The sequence below is a fragment of the Barbus barbus genome (genome assembly GCF_936440315.1).
Source record: "Barbus barbus genome assembly, chromosome: 50".
Lineage (NCBI taxonomy): Eukaryota > Metazoa > Chordata > Actinopteri > Cypriniformes > Cyprinidae > Barbus > Barbus barbus.
The window spans coordinates 11,717,487-11,743,128 of NC_136728.1; the positions used below are offsets into that span (position 1 = coordinate 11,717,487).

The following is a 25,642-nucleotide window of genomic DNA, read 5'->3' on the forward strand; positions in this document are numbered from 1 at the left end:
ACAAAATATTTGCCACAATACCTCATCCAAAATAGCCTTGTTTTTCCAGAAAAGAATCCTTCCTGGCTTTGCCCATCGGGTGCTGCTGTTTTCCTGCCATTCTTTAGACTATCACTTGATTCTCTCCTGCCTTCCTGCTTTGAGCCTCTAGAGCCTGTATATTAGTGTGTCCCAGTCAATCTGAACTAAAGGGAGTTTGTATTTAGGGACTATTTGGCAAAGGTACAGAATAAATCAATACACACATGAATAATAATATAATAAAATTTCAATATACACACTTATATAAAATAAAATATTAAAATAATTAAATTAATTTTTAAAATATATTTCGTTATGTTATTTTATACTATTATTAGGGTACAAATAAATACATAAACATACACATAATACAATAATACAATTCTATTTTTCAATTATTTTATATTATATTCATTATACTATTATTATTACTGATATCATCATTATTAATAATAATTCTGTTATGATAAATGCATCATTATCATCAAATATAATATTATTTAATATGAAAAACATTCATATTTTATATTTAATTTGTGACTTTTTTGTGGTTAATAGAAGACTTGAGAATGTTGATGAATTTTTTTTTTTTTTTAATAATAGCATATTATGGAGGTTTCATAAGACACAACATGCTCGATAGTCCATAAGTATCTATTATATTCTTTATTTGTTTCTACAGTTGAAATCATGAGGAAAATATTTCAAGAAATACTAAGGAAATGCATCTAGTCTAAACAATCTGAACACAAGAAGAGTGCTACAGTATGAGGCATTAAAAAAATTACAAAAGACAAAATGTTTAAGAGCACACTGAAAAGAAATAACAATGTCAATGTGTCTTTACTGCAATGAAAACAACTCTGAGAAAAATCAAATGCTAACATCAGTACAGAATCCATACCCAAGAAAATCAAAACGCATGCAGCCTAAATACAGAAATCATGCTGGATTATTAGAATATTCTTCAGTGTTTGTTACCTTGAATACCACTTCAATTCTTCTCTGAAAATCTCTCAGAGAAATACTGCCCATATATTTTCTTCTAAAGCTCTATTAATATTAATTCATATTAATACTCGTATCATATTGCACAAGCCCAAAATTGTAAATTTATTCGAGTGGATGGGTTGGGGTGGGTCACAATGCATCATTTTGAAAACATTATGTAGATTGGATGGTCATATCAGAGATTCAGTGCCACCGTAAAAATTATGCTAAATTAGATTTGCACCCATCCTGAATCTCATTATGCAACCAAGCTTGTGACAGGGTATGTCAAAGCTTATAATGCAAGTGTGGCCACATTAAAAAAAAATATTACACATTTTCTGACATCATAAGAAAAAACATGAGACCACTTTGGCTTTTAAGTATTTTTGTACCATAAAAAGGTGGTTTATTACAGAATTATGCTGGAATAAAATTAAAGAAATAAAATTCAGTAGCACACTGCAAATGATCGAACTGCACCTGAGATCCGCGGCCATTCAAATTAAACAAAAGTGATCAAATAATAATAAATGATTGACTGTCACATTTTATATTTAGGTTTGGTGAGGCGGTAAAAAATGCATTAGCCTATTTAAAAAAAAAAAAAAAAAAAAAAAAACTGTAATTGACTTAAATCAAATATTTTATACAAGAAACATCTGATTAAATGGCTACTTTCATTACATAATATACAAATTAGCATAAAGCACAACCATATTTTGTGACTTCATCACTTGCTAATTTAAACTACTTCATAAGATAAGATATAAAACAGCTTGAGTGCATTTACAACCAACCTAAAACACTGATTCCTGTGTAAATAAATAAATTGCGACTTATTTGGTATGTACAGTCTTTTTTCCAATTGATTGTAATTGAGTTTGAGTCTTATTTGACAGAAAAAGAAATAAAATTGTTACAACTCAAAGTTATAAAAACTTGAGCTATTTTCTAATATGGTCATCTAGGGGTAAATTAACATTAATATATATATTAGCATTGACTTCATCTTCAAATGGCCACTGCATCAGACAACCGTTAGTACAAAATATTTAATGCTAAACACGTCACGCTGTGGATTTGAGCTCATTTGCTGCTGTCTGCTGTACAGGGTGGTGTGTAGGGTGGTGCTGTGTCCCCAGCTGTGCAGGGTGGTGTGACGATGGTGCCCTCTGTTGCTAAGAGTGAGGCAGTGCAGGCGTGGTTGAGGGAAGAAGGAATGGAGGGAAGTATAAAAGAGGAGAAGGAGAGAGAGAGAGAGAGAGAGAGAGAGATGGAGAGGGAGGAGTTCTACTCATCGCAGCCCAGCAGCTCCATTCGCAGGGTAATGCGTTCATGCCACACCCACGGCAGGATGCGGACGAATCGTGCGTAGAAGGGGGGCTCGAACACGTTCTTTTTGTGCACGTTGTTGTTGCTGTTGCCAGGGAAAATCTGCAGGTGAAGCAGAAGGAAATAAAGATGGGGTGAGACAAGGACGTGACAGACAGATCGGGGGGAAAAAAGCAGCATGTACACAAGATGTGCGGCCAGTGTTGTGGCCAGTAGAAAAGATAAGAGGGAAGCTCGGAATCTGTTAAACGAAAATTCTGTCATCGTCATGTCGTTCCAAACCTGAGAGACTTACTTTCGTCTGTGGAATGCAAAAGATGAGGTTTTGAGGAATGTTTCAACATTTTTATCCATTTAAAAACCCTGCATTTCCTCAAAATATCTTCTTTTATGTTCCAAAGAAGGAAGGATAGTCATACAGGTTTGGAATGACATGAGGGTGAATAAACTGACAGAATTTTCATTTTTACGAGAACTATCGCTTTAAGTTTTATAATTATTGACATATTGAATTGATCAGCACACTGATATAGACTTCACAGTTCCATATTGACATACTGAATTTTACAGATCCTAAAAGTAGACCAATGCTGAGCACATAAACATCATAGAGTTGTTTAATTTTAGTAGTTATATGCTATTATAGTATTTATTCATGGCTTGAAATAGCTTTCATTTTAATATTTTCAGTTTTCCATTTGTAAATAATTTAGTGCTTTTTACATTTTTATTAGTTTTTTCCTTCTATGTAGCTTTATTTATTCATTTTTACTTTTAGTAATTTTAGTACTTCAAATTAAACTTATTTTATTTCAGTTATTTCAATCAAGGCAACATTTCTTAAATTTTATTTCTTACATTTCCTTTTTCCCCCAAATCTTTCAATATTTATATTTTATTTGAGTTTAGCTTTATTTTAATTAACAAAAACAATTTTTAATAGTTTAGATTTACAACACTGAAAACTGGCACTAAAACATACAAAAACATAGTATGAAACATAATATTTAATCAATATTTAATTACTTGTATTATAATTGGTTCATTCGATTCAATGTTTCCAGCCAATCGGATTTACATACTCGTTACTGTTTACCTATATAACCAGGACTTATTCAATTAATACTATGTTTGTGTGCTATGTAGGTCCTCATCTTAGCCCACCTCCTCCCCAGCACCACCTGTCTAGAGCTGCTACGGTTGATCTTGCTCTCTCTAGCAGCAGCATGTTTGCTAAAAGCAAGCAAGTCTGCTAAATGCTCGGATAATAAACTTCAGATCTATTCCACCAAAACCAAACCTATTTACACTAATAAATCTATCCCGAGAGTTATCTTGACTAAAATTATGTTATGTAAGTTTTTCCATCTTATACTTATATTCAATCTTATACTATTACTTATTTAGTTTTATTTAATAACCAAACACTGATCACAGCCACTAAAACATAAAACAAAAATGTCAATTAAATCAACGAAGATTTTCAACCCATTCTGTTGACTTAAATTGAGGAATTAAATCATGGTTAAAAACCAACCTTATCTGTTTTTGTCTTGTCGTCTTTGAGTATGGTCCAGTACTTGCCGTCATCACTGTGAGCCACTTTAAAGGCGGACACAAACTGCACGTTGCCAAAGTCTTTGGCCCCTTGCGTGATGATCCCTGTGATGCGCTTTGGTCTGAGCAGATCCACCTAAAAGGAGGAAGAAAAAAAAACAACTCAGCAAGTGGTCTTACATCAAAAAACATTTAGCATTTAGTTCTAATGATCTGTGTTATGACAGATTCATTACTGGCCTCCAGATAATTGCGTACTTGTAAGAGGATTGCTGTTTGTAATTTATAGCCTCTCAAGACAGTGCAGATTGAAAATTAGGGCGATCTGACTCTGTTCAGCCTCTGAAAGGTCATCCAATGTGTAAATGTGCTAGGATCCCAAAGCAATGATCAAGAATGAATTCATTTCCGATGCAAACACTGCCAGGCGTTAACAAAAAGGAAGACACTCAAACTCAACTTGGACAGCATCCAGGCAGTACTCCAGCTTAATAAAAATGACTTTGTTTAAAGTTGGAGTGATATATACACTTTTGTTCAAAAGTTTGAGGTTAGTAAAAAAAAATAATAATAAATTAAAGAAATTAATTTATCACAGACATTAAACTGATCAAAAGTTACAGTAAAAACATTTATAATGTTTTTACATTTATAAAGGATTTCTACTTTAAATATACAGTATGCCACTTTTGTATCAACTTTTGCAAATGTATCATGATTTCCCCAAAACTATTAAGCAGCACGACTGTTTTTAACCCTGATATGAATAAAATGAAATGTTCTTGTGCACCAATCTAGCAAATCAGAATGATTTCTGAAGGATCGTGTGACACTGAAAACTGGAGTAATGATGCTGAAAATTCAGCTTTGCATCAAAGAAATAAATTACATTTTAAAATATAATCAAATAGAAAAGAGTTATTATAAATGTTAATAATATTCCACAATATTATTGCCTTTGCATTGCCTCTTTCACTTCACAGCCTTACAAGTTTGTCATCTAACCTGCAGCCACTCGGAGCGGGTATTGATAGCTGCTGTCCAAGCGTTGGTCTTGCCCTGCTTGTCTAGACGAGCGTAATGCGGGTGCCAGGTGAACGACTCGATCCCCCAGGTGCGGAAAGTGCTGGAAGCTGTCATCTGCCTGTCATCGATCAGCCGTGACTTGATACCTAGCGGCTCGGAGCAACCTGTCGTGTTCAAATACACTGTGAAGTGAGACAACAGAAAGAGGGAGGGGACGGGACAGGAAGTGGCAGAGAGATGGATGGGAAGCGTGTCAGCACAAGTGGCACAAACCACATCAGCGCTGAGCAAGTTTCATGCAGGTGAGCAGCAAGAAGCTGTATGTGATGGGGTGTGTGTGAAGTGCATGCGGCCGAGAGCCGGCGGTGTGTGAAGCGTGCTGTGATAGACAGCCTGAGAGACACAGATGGAACAGTGAATGAAACATTGACATCTGCACCGTTTCAATGATTAGAAATTAGACTTTCATGTAGGGATGCAAGATATAACATATATATATATATATATATATATATATGATATATATATGTTTTTTTACATAATATAATATAAAATTGGCCAATTACATAATTTATACATTCATTTTAGTTTTATAATTCATTATGCAGTTATTAATTTATTAAATTGTATACATTTTTAAAAATTTATTTTATATTATAAATAAATATTATCATTTTAAAATAAATTGTAATTATTCACTAATCATGTTTATTTATCAATGTAAATTATTGGCCAAAACATGAAAATAATTATCAGTTTATCGTATCAGCCAAAATATTCTAATATATCAGTGCATCCCTACTTTTACGATATGAGAATAATATAATATAATATATTTTAAACAAATAAATCAAGAAAAGACTTGATCTTTCTTAAAACAAGAACGAAATGTACCAAGCACATACCACACAAATTAACCAGTATTATTCATCATCACTATACGCAGCTCAAAAGTGTCAAATGTGCTAAATAAGTCAAATGTCTGAGAGGTTTCTGCTCAGAACGATTACTGGCTAGAGTCCCGGTTTAGGAAGATATGACTTTATTCTTTCACCCAAACAGGCTGCAGTCCTTAACTTCACCACAAACGAAGACGAGCAGGAAATTGTGATGCTGCTTGCTCACTTTTTCTTCCATAAATCCACAGCAGTATTACCATATTCTAGTGGAGTTGTTTTGTCTTTTGGCTTCCATAAATCTATTCTTAAGAATGTATAAACATGCAAAAATATCATTGGGACTTTACCGTTGAGTTCACAGCCCACCAGCTCCAGTCTCAGTGTACATGCTTTACGGCACACAACAGGAATGATTCGTATGTACTGAGCTATGATTGGAGGGTCAAACAAATTAGTCTTTGTCCCATCGTTGTCCATATTACCAACAAAGATCTGGAGAACAGAAATGTATACATTCATTAGTTATTTAATTTTTTTTATACAATAACAAGTTATGAAACATTTGACAAATATAAATAAATAATATGTATATATATGTGTATATATATATATATATATATATATATATATATATATATATATATATATTTATTTGCCATTATGTCCTTGTCCCAGACCCAAAATTTTAATCTTAAACCATGAAAATCCTATTCTAAAAACACAAATTACTACTACTTTTAAAATTATGATGATCCAAACAAACAGTGAAATAATCAGAAACTCTTTTATAATATTTAAGAGAAAATTATTTATATAAATTTTTTAACAACTTCATCTGACCAAAACTGCTCACAGTTAAACAAACTAAAACAGTCACAAAAAAACAAAAAAAACAAAAAAAAACAACAACCTTAAATAAAGAGAAAAATGAGTGAATCATCACCACATCTTTGCTCTGGCCCTCAGGTCTGTACATGGTGAAGGTTCTCCCATCCAAACTGGACGCCACATTGAAGACTTTGATGAACTCGGCTGTGCCCATGCGACTGGCACCCTGGGTAATGATGCCAGTGAGACGCATCTTCCTCTGCAGGTTGATCTATTATTAAATAAGTCATTAAAAGAGTCATTTCTGCGTCAACACAAATAATATTTGAACTCCAAATATGTATTTAACCAGTAAACCGAACAGACTTGTTTACCTCGATCCAGGGGTTCTTGTCGTGTGTCGCAGAGGTCCAAGCATTAACGAGTCCCTTGTTATTCAGTCGGGCCAATTCGGGCCCCCAGCGCTGCAGTCCCAGAATACCGTAGTACACAGAAGAGGCAGAAATCTGAGACTCGGCGATGCCTCCTCCTTCCATTCCCAGCAGAGAGATGCATCCTGGGAACCAGAGCCAGACTTTAGCATATATTCAAGTACTCAGGCTTACTGTGCGACAGACAGATGGATAAACAGTGTGATGGCCGCATTCACAGGAAAGACGTAGCCATTGTGTGCTGAATGAAGTCACCAAATGGAAAGCGAAATATGTGGAGGGGAAAAAGTGAAAAACAGTTTGTGGGCATGTGTGTACTGGCAGTGTCCTACTTACGCAGATTGCAGTGCTTTCCCACATAGGGTGAGGGACATTTACAGGTGAAATCGCCATCAAGATCTCGACAGGTGCCTCCATTCTGACAGGGCTGGCCGGCACAGTCATTCACATCTGCGGGAATCATAAGGCTTCTGTAAAACTCATCAAAACTGGTCTGGACAAGCAAAACCGTTGTCAAAAATAAAGCGGTTGTCAAAAATTCTTTGTGACCTCTAGGTGGCAACATGCAACTTCTACAATGGTCTGAGGTACTTGAAGATAAAATATAAAAGATCAAATTCTTTGCTTCAAAAGATAAAATTATCTAATATATATATATATATTTATTCAGCAAAATGGTTTCCAAATGAAGTTTGTAACATGAAATATCCTTTAAAGTCACCTAAATTTATTTATGCATCGGCCATAATAGACATAAACACATTCTTATTGCTTGAATAGTTTTTTTAGTTCTGTTTCGAAACATCTCCAAATAGAACTCTTTATTAAATAAATAAATATTTCTACATTTTATTTACATGTATTAAATACAAATATCTTTATTAAAGCACAAAAACTCTAAACATCTCTCATATGAATATCACTAAATTGTATAACAATTAAACCAAGTGGCATTCATTTGAAAGATGTTTTTTAAATGTTCAGATTTTAAATGATAAAATATTAAACATCAATAACATTTTGTAATGCATAAATGTAATAACATATGTAATACAATGTCATTACAAATTTTAATGCAGGCACTAAAGTGTTCTCTTATTGTCAATATTACGGCATATAAAAGTCAAATAAAATCTCAAAAAAGCAACAAGAAAACATGCAGGTGAGGTGGTAAAAAACTTGCAAGTTTTTATATATATATATATATATAAAATTAAAACATTTTGTTTTAAATGGTATTCATTTGTCCAAATACAGTATTTAATTTTTACTGTAAAGTATGTATTCCTATAGTGACGACTCACTACTCAGTATGAACTACATGTGCACTGATTTCATACAATCCCAGCTGTATCATTTGGTTTTGACAGCTACGCAAACAACTGATCATGTTTTTTTCTTCATGTTAGCAGTCTTGGAAAATTGCTGTTCCGAGAAATGTTTGCTCATCGAGTTAGAGATGTATCACTCAGTTAACTACAATAATGTTGTCCAGGATGTGGGTATAAAATTAAGGCCAGAAATACTTGTCATAAGGTTTTCAATTTACAATGGTTACGATGGCGACCCAGAATTAAGGGCACATAAAGGGAACCCACATATGACACAGCATAATCTCTGCACGACTGGATCTTTACAGTCATTCATTAAGAGGATGTAGAAGCCTGAAGCAGACCTGCTGAAGTTTCTAATCCACTTATGAGCAACAGATCACCAACATGCTTCAAACGCAAGTGTGTCAGAATCATTAAAAGGTCAACATGATGCAGAGCAAGGGTGTATAATGACCCTCATGTGCCTGAAGGGCAATACATGTTATGGGGGTTGGGCATTAAATGGAGAGAAAAAAGACAGAAAGTCACTCTGCAATGGAACATTCCAGCAAAGCTGAAGGAAATCAGTGGGATTATCTGGTGTGTGCAGATGGAGCGTGACTGGGTGTGACCGGTCACAGTGGTCCAGTGCCAACGCAGTGCTCAGACATACTGAAACACTTCCAAACCTCCAGAGGTCAGCGAGCAATACTTCTCTATTAGTGTTATGAGCGGTCACTTTGTGCTGGACTGACCTAAAATGACTGCTGGAGGAACTGGAGCTTCAAGCTGCATTTTTTTGCATAACCCATGTATCCTCTATATTAATAAGATAAAGATTAGTACATTGATTTGTTTGGTTTTACCACAGAACATCACTAAATTCCGGTGGCCATGTAAGTGCACAATACAACAAAATGTCCACAACGCAAATGGAAACAAGCCGCATCAATATTTAATTAAATTAAATTATTAATTAAATTGGTCCTGTGTTGTGGCGATTTTGTTGTGTTGTGAACTACTGGGCCACCGTACTAAATAGTTCCCGAAAGTATGTCAACTACCCAGATGCTAACTGCTAATGTTAAAACTATACAATGGGTTAAACCACTAACAAACTAATTAACATTATTAGGAGTCAGATATCCAAAAGCATTTAATGTCAACCTCCCAAATGCTAACTGCTAATGCTAACATTAACCACTCTACAATGCGTTTAGCATAACACTAAAGCTAATAAGCATCTTTTAGAAGTCTGGTTCAAGATTCAAGATTTTTTTTTATTCGTCACATACACAATTATACAGAGTATAACCAGCAGTGAAATGTAAGTCAGGTCCGCTCCAAGGACAGTGCAATTATATAGAATACAAATATTAAGAAAAGAAAAGTAGAAAAAAATAAAAGAATGAAATAAAATAAAATAAAAGATAAAAAAATATATAAATATAAATGTGCAGGTCATTATGTTGTTGACATAAATAGTAATATAACAGGAATGTGCAAAAGAATGTGCAAAAACGTTGTACAGGGTATTTAAAGCAGCAATATGAGGTAGAAAAATTATGAATAGCTTATAGCTATATTGATATTTACATGGGGTCAAGTGATGTTATGACAGAGTTTAGCAGCCTGATGACCTGGGGGAAGAAGCTCCTTCTAAGTCTCTCAGTTTTTGCCATCAGACTACGGAAGATCTTACCAGATGGAAGCAGAGTGAATAGACGGTTACCAGGGTGATTTGAGTCCTTGATGATTTTGACAGCTCTATTTTTGCAGCGTTTGAGGTAGATGCCCTGCAGAGAGGGGAGAGCAGACCCTGAGATGCGCTCAGCTAAGCGCACAACTCTCTGTAGAGCTTTGCAGTCCTGATTGGAGCTGTTTCCATACCACACTGAGATGCACTGAGTCAATACACTATAGTCCCTGAATAGAAAGTTTTCAGGATTGCTGGTGAGACCCTGAATTTCTTCAGCTGTCGCAGATGGTACAGTCTTTGCCTGGCTTTCTTAACCTGTGTTTGGATGTGTGTAGTCCAAGTCAAGTTCTCGGAGATGTTCACACCGAGGTACTTGAAGCTGCTCACCCTCTCCACAGGGGTCCCACTGATCATAAGAGGAGTGTAGGGCTGCTGCTGTCTCTTCCTAAAGTCCATGATCAGCTCTTTAGTTTTGCTCACGTTCAGAGAGAGACAGTTGTCCTGGCACCATGATGTGAGTCTCTCTACCTCATCCAAGTATGCGGACTCATCATTGTTGGAGATGAGGCCCAGAACCACAGTATCATCAGCGAATTTGATAATAGATGTGGAGCTGTGAGAGGACACGCAGTCATGCGTGTAGAGAGAGTAGAGCAGGGGACTCGGGACACAGCCCTGTGGGGCTCCTACATTCAGGGTGATGGAGTTTGAGGTGAACTGGCCAACTTTCACCACTTGAGGTCTGCCGGTGAGGAAGTCTTGAATCCAGTCACAGAGCGAGGAATTTCGGCCGAGGTCTGTGAGTTTAGAAGCCAGCTTGATGGGGACTATAGTGTTGAAAGCTGAGCTATAGTCAATGAATAGCAGCCTTACATAATTCCCATTGTTGCTGTCCAAGTGTGTGAGGGAAGAGTGGAGGACGTGAGAGATGGCATCGTCCGTAGATCTGTTTGGGCGATAGGCAAACTGAAGAGGGTCCAAAGTATCAGGTATGGAGGAGCAAATGTGGCGCTTTACAAGTCTCTCAAAAACCTTCATGACTATAGAAGTGAGGGCAACTGGGCGATAGTCATTCAGGCAAGAGGGTTTATTGTTCTTAGGCACAGGGATTATGACAGATTTTTTTGAATGAGGTGGGAACCACGGAGGTAGCAAGGGACTCAATTAAAAATAGAAGTGAACAAACCAGCGAGCTGATCGGCGCAGGACCTCAGAACACGGCCGGTTATCCCATCAGGTCCGGCTGCTTTCCTGACGTTCACTTTCTTTAGCGCCCTCCGAACCTCATCCTCCGACACGGTGATAACAGGATCATCGCTGCTCTGCCTGCTGCTTCCTGACGCGCTGCCGCCGTTGCAATCGAAGCGGCCGTAGAAGATGTTTAACTCGTCGGCCAGCAACGGATCTGCTCTCACCTCCGTGGTGGATTTGTTTCCGAAGGCACAGGTGGTCCTCAGTCCCTGCCACATCCGTCGAGAGTCATTGAGCTGGAAATGAGACTCAATTCTCTCTCTGTATCTGTGTTTGGCAGCTCTTACTGCACGTCGGAGAGCATAGCACGATGCTTTGTACTCGCTCATATTCCCAGTCAGAAGAGCCTCATTGTAAGCGGCAATTGTTCTGTCCACCCACGGTTTCTGATTGGAGAATGTCCTTATCGTTATTGTTTCTGTAGCTTGCTCGGTTAGCGTGTTTACAAAGCTTAATGCTACATCAGTGAACTCGCTGACGTCAGAAGAACTCACCTGGAACATGTCCCAGTCGACGTCATCAAGAGCATAGCTTCTGAGTGGGAGGACCAGCGCGTCACTACTCTCTGCACCGGAGGATCCTGAACGAGCCTTTGTTTATATTCCTGGTGTGAGGAAAATGGCGGCATGGTCCGATTTGCCAAAAGCCGGTAGTGAGCGGGCTTTGTAGGCATTCTTGAACTGAGTGTAGCAATGATCCAGTGTGTTTGGTCCTCTAGCTGGACAGTATACATGTTGAAAGTTCGGCATGACCTGCCTGAGGTTGGCTTTGTTAAAGTCTCCCGCGATGATAAAGGCAGCGTCAGGATATTTGTTAATGTAGCCGCTGAGCACATCGTGAAGCTTAGACAAAGCCAAGCCGGTGTCTGCCTGTGGTGGAAAGTACACAGCAGTAACTATAATCGATGAAAACTCCCGGGGCAGATAAAATGGGCAGCAAATAATGGAAAGATGTTCCAGATGAGGTGAGCAAGAACGCGACAGAATGGAGATATTCCTGGGATCACACCATTTCTTGTTAATCATGAAACACACTCCTCCGCCCCTGGATTTACCGGCCTCTGCTGTTCTGTCCGTCCGAAAAACAGAGAAGTTATCACTCGGCATTACAGCAGTGTCCGGGATCAAGGACGAAAGCCAAGTTTCGGACAAACAAAGGATGTTACAGTCCCTTATGTCCCGTTGGAAACTAATCCTGGCTCTAAGATCGTCCATTTTATTATCCAAGGATTGGACATTTGCAAGCAGAATGCTCGGAAGAGGAGGACTGTGAGCCCTTTTCCTGAGTCTATCTCAAATCCCAGCGCGTTTCCCGTGGTGTTTCTTGATCCTTCGCCTCGGGGGGTTATTGTTTATCTCCGCGTTCCGAAGAATCTCCAGAGGCCATGCTGGATTCGTGGCTAAAGTGTCCTGGAACAGGTTAGTGTAGCGGTTCCCAATGTCCAAAAGTGTTTCTTTGTTATAGGTGATCAGTGCCGATGTGAGATGTGTAAAAAGAGAAAGTAAAACCAAGTAAAAAAGTAAATAAAAACTTGAAAAAAATCTTGAACAAAGACCAGCTTTCCAAAAGCATTTAAAATGTCAACTACCTAAATGCTGACAACATCATTATGAACTCTACAATGTGTTTAACTGCTAACATGCTAATTAGCTACTTTTCTAAGGAGTTTTATATAGTTGAATGGCTTTTAATATTTAGCCAGTTGAACTATAGGAGGCTATAGATGGGGTTTAGCACTGAACCAAATACTAGCATTAAGATTTGAGACACCTTGGCCCGGTTTCACAGATGGGACTTAGCTTAAGCCAGAACTAGGCCTTAGTTAAATTAAGATATTTAAGTAGCTTTTATAAAAATGCCTTGGCATTTGGCACTGATATATTTTAAGATAAGTCAGAGCAAAATATTTTCAAGTTGAGACAGCTCAAACAAGCATTTTAGACTGGGACTAGCTTAAGCCTGGTCTGTGAAACCGGGGGCTTAAGTTGCAATTTAGTATTTAAAATATACGAACTTTAAATTTAATATAATAAGACACTGCAGTTATATTATAATCAAGTACTTTCAACAGAAATGCATACATTTCTTCAAAAGCACATCAAAAGATTAAAACAATGACTTAAAACTTTAGAAAGTATTACAAAGTGCACTTTTTAGAAGTGTACTTTAGTGTGTAAAGAAACAGTCATGAAAGTAGCTACTCTCTTTAAGTCCATTTAAATGGGCTTTTATTTCATTAATATCATTTTATCTGAAAGTACAGTTTAAAAAAAAAAACATGCTTTTAAAATTACACTACAAATCCACATTCAATACATTAAAGCACACTTCTTTTTCACAAGGGCATTTCAACTTCCCATTTCAAGCATGGCAACTCAGAATAATACTGTAAAATGCTAGCGGTTATTCCTAATGTAGCGGATCAATGCTGCCCACTGAGAAGCAATTCAACACAGTAGTGCATTGTATTACTCTGAGAACGTCAATATCTAGCTACATAATGTGAAATGCAATATTATGTCAGTTGCAACATCATCCAAATCAATAAAATGCAAGGTCAGAAGGTCTTCACTTCCACATGTGACAGTGAAATTGGGGCATCCAAGAGAAAAAAAACTGAAGCATGCTGGGAAGGAACAAAAGAAAGCTTTTACGACTTGCTGATTCTATATTGTCTTGAAATACAGCAGCTACACACAAGACAAGACTGGGTCAAAAGAGTCTATATACATATTACACTTTCTTTTGTCTTTTTATCTGTTTGTGAAGATGGCTGCACCATATGTATTTTTTCATATCAGCCTATTGTCGTATAATCTAATCGTTACTCGCTTGTCACTAAACAGGTAAAAACAAAACTAAGTGTTATTTGATTGCTTTCTATGTTCGTCATACTGTCCCTTCCTGTCTAAGTGGGCAAATCTTGACCAAAATAAGGTGCAATTTGGACATTTTGCGAAATAATGTCTCTAACTAAGAAGTTGATCTGAACATTGACATGTTAGTACAGTCAAGGAAATGACACAACAAAAACATTAATAAGATGATAATTTAGTCAAATCCAATGTTAGTCCTTTTTGTTATTTTATTTTATTTTTATCAGCCATGATCAATGGAACATGTTACGGTTAACTAAAATTATAACTATTTATATAGTTTTCATTAATTAAAAACCTTAAAATAAATATAAATATTTAAACTTAAAAAAAAAAAAGACAATTAGAAATGGTGCCTTGGCAACTGAAATAATGTAATTACTAAAACAGTAAATAAAAATATGTATAAAAACCCAAATATAATATAACCAAATCATTAATTAAATTTAAATACATAATTTAAACAAACTAAAATGAAAACTGAAAATATAAAAATAAAAGCTAATTTAAAATATGAATAAATACCATAATAGTATATAAATACCACACTGCTGTGGACCAGTTTGAGAAATGCTTTGTGCTTAAGCCCTAACAAGCCATTAAAATCCCTTGACTGCTATGCTGAGAAGGATTAGTGAGAAAAAAGGAAAATAAACACAAGTTGAGAAGAATACAGCAATTAGAGGTGAGAAATTCGAGTGCGAAAACTAGATCTTATTCACTGGAAAATAAGAAAATTACACCGTAGTGGCAAAAGGGTAGCACCAATTTAGCTAGCTAGTTTTAGATGCAGGAGTCAAGCACTTCGTTAACTCTTCAACTTGCTTGCAGACACACAAGAGAGGCTCTGATTCTGCATTTAAACCCTCCAGCAGGTTTCTATTTCAATCAGCTCAGCTAATGTGACCAGTGCTCCACTGCGTAAAAGCTTTTGACACAGATTTCACGGCCTCTTGCGGGGCTTTCAGACCAATTTCATGCTGTCAGTGAAACATTTCTGACAGCTGAGAGCCGAGGATATGTGCGGACTTCATTTACTTTGCCGCCTCCACTTGCATTTTACCCCAGCAACAGGGCTAGTGTGCGACAGCGTGGGTGTGCTACGCTATAGTCATATTTTAATTTGTGCTGCCACTATGTTTGGCACAAACTACGCAGTTTGCGTACTGCACAATCTTTGCCATCATCCGAGCATGATTTAGACATCTCCCTGAGGGATTAAGAAGCTTCTAATCAGTCAATTTAACGTCATTGCCGTTCTAATCTAGCAACATTCCCAGCCACACTGAAGATGAGCCCGCATGCTTAACTAAACGCAGTCAAAATATCATAATCCTGCTATCAAGCACAGGAAAGCTGGCACCAAAGCCATAATGTCCACCGTAATCAGAGCCTCTGTGGTGAACTAAACAATCAATCCTGTCTTAAATGTATAGCATGGAAAAGCAGCATTAAATTATGGAGGGATTTCTGGCTTTTTTTTCTCTTCTTGCAGATTAATGCCTTGCCTGTGAAAGAACAAATTTACTTTGTCAAATCTGTGAAATAAAAAAAGAACTCCTCAAAATAATAAATACAATAGGGTTGCAAATGAAAATGAGAGAATAATAATCAAGCAAATGTATCCCCATTTACTTTCTTAAAGGAAAGGTTCACGCAAAAAAAATAAAAATAAAAATCTGTCATTTACTCACCCTCATGTTGCTCTAAACCTGTATAAATGTATTTCTTTTGTGGAAGACAAAAAAAAAAGATATTTTGAAGAATGATGGTAACAGGTTTTTATTCATTTAAATAAAAATAATGCATTTTTTAAGGCAAATTTTAAATTGTATTTAAATTTCAAATTGGCCAAATCCATTTGTCAATTAAGTTATGATTTTTTTATTTTTTTTATTTACTTTTTGGAGTTTGTCAATCCTAGTAAATTGCATTTGTATGGGAAACAGCAACATGAACATTGTGCTTATTGTATAATTTTGTGTTCCAAAAAAAAAAAAAAGTCATACAGGTTTTGAAAGACATGACGGTGAAGTGAGTGAACTATCACTTTAATACATGATTTAGATCATATTGCGAGTGTTTCATCAGTGCAAATTATTCCAAAGAATCGTCTTTCTTGATAAATTTCACTAAGCCCTTGTTTTTAAACCCTGCCTCTCCTATTATTAAATACTGCTTCCAAAAATCAAGTTCAACACCATGTATTCTGCACTGAATATGTCCAGTTATGGAATTAAATTGTTGTGGATGCATGTCATGGATGAATGGAGCATTTTAGCATCATGCTAATGTAATTTATCTAAATTGTGGTACTATGTGAGGGGCCATGGAGTCATGGCTTGGCTGTTTGTTGTCAGGGTTTGTGCGGAGGCCTGCTCGCCCCTCAGGCAACAGCAGACGACAGCAGAGACTAGAGCGGTTGCATCTGTTAAGATAGCAGAGATTTGACCATCTGCCCTCATTACATCCGGAGAGCTCCTGGAATTGACGTAGACCATAGTACTTGGTGAAATAATTAGTCATGCATTTCTGAAGAGAACAGCTGCATGTGATATATTAGCCTTGCTGTGCAAAAAAAATTTAAAACAATCTATTTTTTCTCTCTTCTAATAAAAACTTTCTGCAATACAGTATCTAATTTGTCCTTGCATGGGAGCCAGACAAAGTTCATAAGAAATATAAAAGCTAAATAAAACTTAAAATGTGTCAACCAGCATGCAACATTGAAGTTGCTAATGCAAATTAGTCATGTTGACCAACAGAAAACTGCTTTCACTAATCTGAACACATTTTCAACAGCACTTCTATTCAGTAAATCTGACTGAATCCAGATTATTTAGGCAGTTTATAGCTACAATTTGCCTGGTTCTGTTCTGTGAGAATTAATTACCAATTGGATTCAGATGTGATCTCCATCCTAATGTAAATTTGATTTTACAGCAGTTGAGTTTTTCATAATTCTCAATGGTGTCTCCTGATAAGCACTTATATGTTTGGCCGGATAAAAGCGACTCACTGTTCTGGCAGTGGATTCCATCAAAGCCTATTGAACACTTGCAGACATATTCACTGAAGACATCTCCTCTTCGGGAGTTGGCGACGATTTCACAGAAGCCATCATTTTTACAAGGGTTAGGGTTGCAGGGCCCTGAAAACAAAGGTCATGGGAGAAATGATAAGCCTTAGCTGAAATGCATACAAGTAACCTTTGCACATATATGTTCACATATATCTACATAAATAACGGATAAGGCTGTTACCAAAATCGGTCTCGTTGCAGGTGGGTCCAGTGAATCCTTCAGCACAAATACATTTAAAGGGATCTTTTCCTGCTTCAGTCACACAGGTTCCTCCATTCAAGCACACATTTACTTCACAGATGTCAGCTGAGAAAAGACAAAGATAGTGGATTTGATATTTCATCCATTATTGACATAACTTTCAATAAAACCCTTATTCATTAAACATATACAGAATTACTTTTTATATATATATATATATATATATATATATATATATATATATAGTCATTCAAATCCATACAACATGAATTTATAAAGGATTACAGAGAAATTATTCATCTTGTGTTTCATGAATAATGCTCATTTGGGTTAAATTCACTGCCATCAGCAGTATTTTCCGATGGGACGCTTCTGATGGTTTAGAATTATGTTTCTTTTAAAAAGGGAAGTGAAAAAGACAATGGGTTCACTGTTTGGTCATGTTTTTATTAGGGTTGGACAAAGTGAACACGACCCAAATTGCTGACGAGGCCACAGCATTACAGACATTTCTAGAAGTTTCTTTGCAGTCCTGTGTGTGGTCTATATAAAAATTGTTTGTGAGGGTCAGGAATGTTTACGTGGGACAGCAATGGACTGAGGAAAAAAGTATGGAAATGCAAATAGAAATTTAGCAGAATAAAAATAATAAATTAAATGTAATGTTTAATAAACTGAGTAAAGAACCTCCTATGATAATAAAATAAATAAATAAAAAGCAAAACAAAAATGGCAGAATTTTCATTTTTTGCTGCATTAGGCTAAAGAAAATTGCACCGCTTACATTTTTATGTATATGCTGAAATGGACACCAAAAAACAACAACATTCAACTTCAGTTTTTGGAGCTGTTACTATCTTTAACTATTCATTTTAGCCTGACACATATAGGCCTTGAATTTGCAGAGTTACAACTTTCCACAATCTGTGCTGGCTTCCCACAACTCTGTGTAAATGACACCTCTGTGAGAGACTTCCTGCGCATCGTTGTGTCCTCCCCTGGCGCCAATCCAAAATACCACAACGGAGATACTCAGCAGAGTTTATTCGAGGTGAGCAGCATTCGAAATGATAATTAGCCCATGTTTCAAGCAGCTCCACTGCAGGTTTCAACTGTGTGAACTTGTTTCGCACCAAGACATAATTTGGTGAGCAATCTCCTCTAATTGTGACAAAAGGCAACAGCCTTCATGCTCAGGGCTGAAGCTTCTGGGATAACGATAAAGCCCTGGCCTACATAAACAGAAGTCTTCTTATCCAAACGATTGCAATGTTTATCTTTGGAATGGAATGCATCCTCCTTTTCACGCTATACCAGAAGGCTGAAAACACAATTCCTTTCAATCTTCAAGGAAACTAATTTTAGTTCTTGGGAAAAAAAATAAAAAATTCCCTTGGAATTGCTTTTAATATAACAAGCCAGGTGCAAAATGTTTAGCAACTCAGATCAACCCATCCATCACAGATAAGCACCGAAAACTCCATGGGGAACAGAAACCGTCTATGGACAGCATGAAGGATTCTTGCTGAACAGTTCTGACAAAATTGACAAGAAGTTGAGAACTGAAAGTAATTCATTGTGGCTTAATAACTTTGAACACAACTCATTTCTAGTCACAATTCTGCTTTTGTTTCCAAAGAAATGGAATTCTGAACAGAAAGTGTTGCTGTCCTTCTGCATGGAATGTCTTTTTTTGAAGTCCTGACATGGGCTGACATTTTGTATCTAACTGGATAAATTACCAAAAATGAAAATTGTGCCATCATTTACTCACCCTCATGTCATTCCAAACCCATGTGATTTTCTTTCTTGTGTGCAAAATAAAACATTTTGCAGAATGTTCAAGCTGCTCTTTTCCACACAATGAAACTGAAATTTAAATCAAGCTCCAAACAAATAAATACATTTTATGGAAAATTTAAAAGAAAAAGCATTGCATTTAAAAGAATATATATTTTAAATGTATTAATTTATTGCTTTAACTAAATTCTAAATATGAATTACATTGTTTATTACATTGTTTTAAATGTGTATTTATGTCAAAAATGTTTTTTTTTATTGTTATATTTAACTACATTTTAAAACATGAATTTTAACGGTTGTAAATGTCCTTTAATTTGTCAGTTTAAAAAGTCCTTTTGGGAAGAAAACAAATACAGGTTGAGGAATGTTTGAGGTAAACTATTGCTTAATTATGCCTGAGATTACATGCATGTAAACTAAACAGGGTGGATAATAATTAATGTCAGGGATCATGATGTATCACCTAACACTTACTACCTCTACTAAACCTAGTTCAACTGTCAGAGAACTTAATGTTGGCCTAATACGTTCTGGAAGGCCATTAGACAGAACTGAACACATCAGCTGAACGTAAAGCTGTTTGATGAAGTGAAACATTTGATCAGCGTCTCATCAGCTGAGCTGGTCTTTTGATCAGCAAAACGTCTGAAAAGGGAGTGAGAGCAGATTATTCCCACAGGCTTTTGGATAGATGGCTTTAGGCACTATAGCATGTCACATGGTCTTTCTCGGAGTTAAACGTGTAAAGGCAGGCAACTGTGGGAGTGTTCACTGCTCTCTCACAAATGAGGCACGCAAACAGGGACAAAGAAAGCAGAAATGAAGTTTGGCCAGGCAACTGTGACCCTGAAAAAACAAGCGGCAGTGCTGAGCCAACTCACAAAATGAGTAATAACCAAGGTGCAATTGACCCAATCCCAGTATGGTCAAAACACTCTTACTGTGACTGCACTCATATTAAAAATGTGCAGCCTTAAAGGGAAACACCTAAAAATAAGAATTTTGAAATAACACCAGTGGAACCAAAGGCTGGCCTGTTACAATATTTTTGCAATTGAGTTTGGTGATACTAGCGGCACAAAAATGACAAACTTCAGCTTTAAATTTTAAAGTAAGCAGTCCAATAATAAACACATTTGATGTGCTACTATTATGGTTGCTTTGCCAGAAAAATACTACATTTTTTAACTTAAAGAACCAAAATGAACAGTTTGAAGCTGAAAATAACAGAAGAGCTCAAAACCATAAAACCACTCGCTCCTTCATTTCATATATCTGGGACATCACTTGAGTCATTTCAAAAAGAAGCATGACCTGATCTGCAATCTTATGAGTACAATAATAACGACATAACTAATAACGTTTAAAAAGTAGGGAAGGGCTTTAGAAATGAGTCATCGGCATGAGGAGTCATTCAGCTACAATCTGCTGAGCGGATCACGCACACTTGGCCAACAAAAGAACCCTTGACTGTCATATTAAGAACAGGTGCAAAACAAAAACAACAGACTGGAGGACAACCAAAACACTGCACATGTGCATGTGAGAGCACGCAAACGCAACACACCTACACACCGAATCCCAGTTTGATTATAGGGGATTCAAGAAAAGATAGGAAATGCAACTGTACTAAGTATGCAGTGCACTCAATGTAGGCTAAAGACATTTATAGGTTGGATAATGGTAGTTTAGTGACATTGTAAAGTCTTAAAATGGTCATGTATGGGTATTCAAAATTTCCTTGATTTTTTTTTTTTTAAAACAACTCAAAAAAACATCCTTCCCACAAAAAAGATTTATTGAAGATATGCTGCCAATATTTATTTTCATATTATTGCTGATAACCTATGTACGGACAATATTAAATTTACAGTATTTTTTATAAACCTTACAAATTTAAGGTTATAACACAACCTTAAAATTTACAGTATGAAAAAAATTATGAAATTGGTTTTGAGATTTGCACATTAAACAGTGTTATTACATTATTATTGGCAGTAGTTTTAAAGATTATTTGAGGGTTAGATGATGGCACGGGTAATCTAAATGTTATAAAAGTGAAAATTAATATTAAATAATACATAATAATATATATACTATGTTGTAATAATAAAAATGTGCCTACAAGACACAGCAGCACAAAAGAGCTCATTTTGACTCTTCGCCAATCTCCAACATTATAAGTAGTGCTGTCAAATGATTAATCGTGATTAAAAGATTTACATAATATATGTATGTGTACTGTGTTTGTTTATTATGTATATATAAATGCATTCATTATACATTTATATTATTTTATATTATATATAAATATATTTAATTTATAAACATAACATTTTTCTTCACACTCATACATTATGTAAACAAAAACTTTTATTTTGGACGCGATTAATCGTTTGACAGCACTAATTATAACTGGGCTTAAAATTAACAATTTAAGAAAAAAGAATTAAGAAAAAAAATTCCATGACTCTTTAATTGTACCTCTAATTATTTCGGATGTATTCTTGTAAGCATTATGGATATTTTGTGTTTCTGATTAAGAAACAAGTTATTTATCTCAATTTAATGCTGTATATTGAGCAGCGGACGATGTAAACCACACAAGATACATACACTATTGTGCAGAATCGTGGGTGATTCGCCTCGCCTTTTCGCATCACACTCAGTGTGGAAAGGCCTTAAGACTTGGCACTGATAAAATATGTATAAAACATCCAAGTAATGTAACAGAACCTTTTAAGTTGTTAAAAATAGGTGATCTGTGTCTAGGGACTGATTTCTGTTACAACCTCTGTATATATTTAGACTCCTAAAGTTTTAGTTTACCTTTTAATACTACCATGGAACTTACTTTAAGGCTTATGGCTTCACACTTTATGCGAAAGGTGTCCAGGATGTGTTACTCCACATTATGCTGGTGTGAATATGCATGTGTGTAGGTGTGTGTTAATGTACAGTGTGTTTTCTCAGCTTTGCGGTCATTCGCACATCATTTAAGATGACTTCATACAGCACTGGGGAACTCGGTGTTCCAAACCTCACATTCCTGCGTCACTGAATCCCACGTTAAAACTCCCAGAACAGCTCAATGCACTGAGCCGTGTGGCTTGCACCTCTTAATGACCAAGCAAATTATCCATAAAGATATGGTGCGCACATAAGAAACGTACTGTTCTTTGACCAATAAACTGCTTTGTTTTAGTAAACGGTCAGTGACCTTGCATCTTCAGGTGAGATTTCTGTAAACTAAAGACATTTCTCGAAAACACCACAGCCATCTGCTCTTAAAAATAACCCACAAAGACTAAAAATACGCTCTGACGTACAGAGAAAAAAGCCATTCTCTAAGGCAACGCAAATAGGCTTATAATTAATCTTACTTGGAAATGCTATAATGCAAAGCATAATATTTTGGTATGCTTTTACACAGATTCAAAATGGACATAACTCCAGTGCAGTGTATTTGTTCTAAAACTGGTAACAAGCTTTCTGACAAGTGTTGGAATATGCGATTTTAAAAATTCAATACAGCAGATTGGAAAATGGAGCATGAGACCAAGATGGAGCGAAATGAGAAATGCCATGTTGCTCTGCCTATGAATGAAACATTGATTAGGGCTTATTGAAAATTAATCACAGGAGAAGCAGTCTCATTGGACTGCTATTAAGAGTGGAGTCAGTACAAATGAGCCCATCCCCGGAGGGGAAGACCCTGCCGCCAGATGGCATGGGCCACGCGACAGCTTTTGAATGGCTCGCAAACACATTCTTGCAAAAGAGAGCGAGTGAAAAGCGGGAGGCTGTGTAGTCGCTATAATTAGCGTACTCTCAGTCAGCTGACCTGAGATGCCTGTGTTGTGTTGATAAAAGTCTGCATTTGCTGATTTAAAGCAGTTTTTGCTAGATTTTGATGGATGAGTGCTGATCTTAGATCAACTTGAGAGTGCAGCTTCTATCCAAAGCGGTTTACCTTCTCAATCCGATAAGCGAGACAAACAATTCTCAACTTTTAAAGGGATAGTTCACTCAAAAAAGAAAAGTTTGTCATCATTTAATCATCCTCATATTGTTCCAGACGTGTATGATTTCTTTCTTCCGTCAAACGCAAAAGGAGATTTTAGGCAGAATGTTGACGCTGTTCTCTTTCAAACACAATGAATGGTGATCAGCAGCTGTCAAGCTCCAAAATTCACCTAAAGCCATCAAAAAATAGTCCATACGACTATATACCAAGTCTTTTGAGGCCATAATATAGATTTGTGTGAGGAACAGACTGATATCCAAGTCATTATTTAAAGACAATCTTCTTTGTAGATCTCAGATCTCATTATTTTAATATGCATTCAAATTCCATGCCCTGTGAACTGCTACTACACTCTTAAAAATAAAGGTGCTTCAAAAGGTTCTTCACAGTAATGCCATAGAAGAACCATTCAGTCAAAGGTTCTTTAAAGAACCATCTCTTTCTTACCTTTTTATAATCTAAAGAACCTTCTTTTGCCATAAAGCACCTTTTGTGAAACAGAAAGGTTCTTCAGATGTTAGTACTAATGATGGATGGCACCAAGTTTGACAAGCTTTTCCTTACTTAAAGCTTAAAGAATATATATTGCAAAAGTCATACAGACCCATTTTATGGTGCTCTTTGTCCTGCATGGTCACCATTCACTTTCAATGAACAGAAAATGAGCAGCTACTAAATATCTGCTTTTGAGCTCCATGGAAGAAAGAAATCACACAGGTGTTGGAAAATCATGGAATAAATAATGTGCAAAATTCTCTTTTCTTGATTAACTATTTGTTTAACATCACAGAGTGATGAAAAAGATCAAGGTGACAACTGTACCATTTGAAAACTTCACGGAAAATGCTTTAACATGGAAAACTCTCTGGAACACAACCACAAACCAATCAAAAAGCAGTCAATATTACAGTAATGAAACTGCAGGAAAGAGGACAAATTTTCCAAAAGTTTGCGCAAACCTGTCCTGCTGCACTGGTCATTAGTGGCAGGAAGTGTCCTGGCCTCGTTGGGTTCCGCTACATTTTAAAGTGGCCACATTCACTGGAAGTGACTCAGTGATTTGGTCACTTGAGCCACACCTACAGACTGGAGCCAGATCATGACCTGAGGCTCAACGGCAGATGGGGAAGTGTGTTCTTAAACAAGTAACAACATCCGGGGAGGCTAAAATAATTAATAGGGCCAATTAAATAGTGAATACTGAAATCTAGACATTAAAAAGCAACAACACTTGGAGTACAAAAAATGTCATATCTCTCTTTGTTTGTTCAGGGTATATTAAGGAAATTAATTTAGATATGCTGTCAAAAAAATCTTAATATGAGTAGCAAAGGAATGTAATAGGTGCTCAAATGGTCTTCCACATCTGACCATGCAGCTATAAAAGTCTGCCCAAGCCTTCAGGTCACTGGTAATGGATTGAAATCAGGACATTATGTTTTGTATAGACAACAAAAGGACAAAGCAGAGAGCCCAAGGCATTAAACGAAAGTACAGACACGAATAATATACGTTTTGGTCTAAGAGAGACATCAACTAGATGACCACAGGGACTATTCATAAAGTGAAGCCGCCAAGACTTGTTTACAAGACGATAGTGTGAGGATGGACACTAAACGTCATTCATTCATTAGGCTAAATTTATGAAAGTAAAAACACAGGCTATATTACACACACACAAAAAAGTATTAAGAAAAGAAGCTGTTTAGTGTCTTGACATTTAACATCAAACTAATAAGGACCGTAGACTTTAACTTGCTTTGTTTATTAATGTAGTTTGCCATGCTGTTTCTCAACGCACAGACGAAAACAAAAACACTTACCGCTCGCAGTGGAGACTGAAACAGCAAGAAGACACGCCGCAAAAAGTGGCAAACTAACAAACAAGCTTGAGAAAGTTCTCATGGTTCTTCGGTGAACTTCTCGTCGGTCTCAGGAGTCGTTCGGTGTGAATCCGTTCGCCGTTATGACTACAGACAAGATTAGAGGCGAGAGAGGGACAATATGTGCGCTCCCACGTGTAGCGCTGCTCTCAGCCAATGACATCCTGTTTTTAAAATATGGCCCCGCCCATGACCCCCGCCCCTAGGGTAGTCATTAGTGCGAATAACGGTGCGCTGCATGATTGACTTGATACAGTAAACAAAACAGCTCGGTTTACAAAATGAGAAAACATTTGGTGGTTTCAGGGATTTAGCTGTGTTTACTTATGCTTATGTCGTTTCAAACCTGCTTAACTTTCTTTCTTCTGTGAAATACAAATACCTAGCTAAAAAAACACCAACAGAGAGCATTGCCAAAA

At 36.5% G+C, this 25,642-nt stretch overlaps 1 protein-coding gene across 4 annotated transcripts; it reads right to left on the reverse strand.

Moving 5' to 3' along the window:
* Positions 1–665: 665 nt before the first annotated feature.
* Positions 666–25,368, reverse strand: LOC306868445 (lactadherin-like). Of its 4 annotated transcripts, none has more exons than XM_079414612.1 (10): positions 25,164–25,368; positions 17,490–17,615; positions 17,246–17,377; positions 7,424–7,537; positions 7,031–7,212; positions 6,772–6,927; positions 6,176–6,320; positions 4,909–5,093; positions 3,884–4,039; positions 666–2,448 (listed from the first exon to the last, which is right to left on the reverse strand). In XM_079414612.1, exons 1-10 carry the CDS (start codon positions 25,243–25,245, stop codon positions 2,305–2,307), a joined length of 1,422 nt encoding a protein of 473 aa, XP_079270738.1. In that variant the 5' UTR covers positions 25,246–25,368; the 3' UTR covers positions 666–2,304. The 4 variants fall into 4 exon arrangements, with proteins under 4 accessions (XP_079270738.1, XP_079270736.1, XP_079270735.1 ...); XM_079414610.1 differs by having other exon boundaries at positions 6,739–6,927; positions 25,164–25,314; XM_079414609.1 differs by having other exon boundaries at positions 673–2,448; positions 4,909–5,111; positions 6,739–6,927; positions 25,164–25,358.
* Between the last annotated feature and the right edge of the window lie 274 nt (positions 25,369–25,642).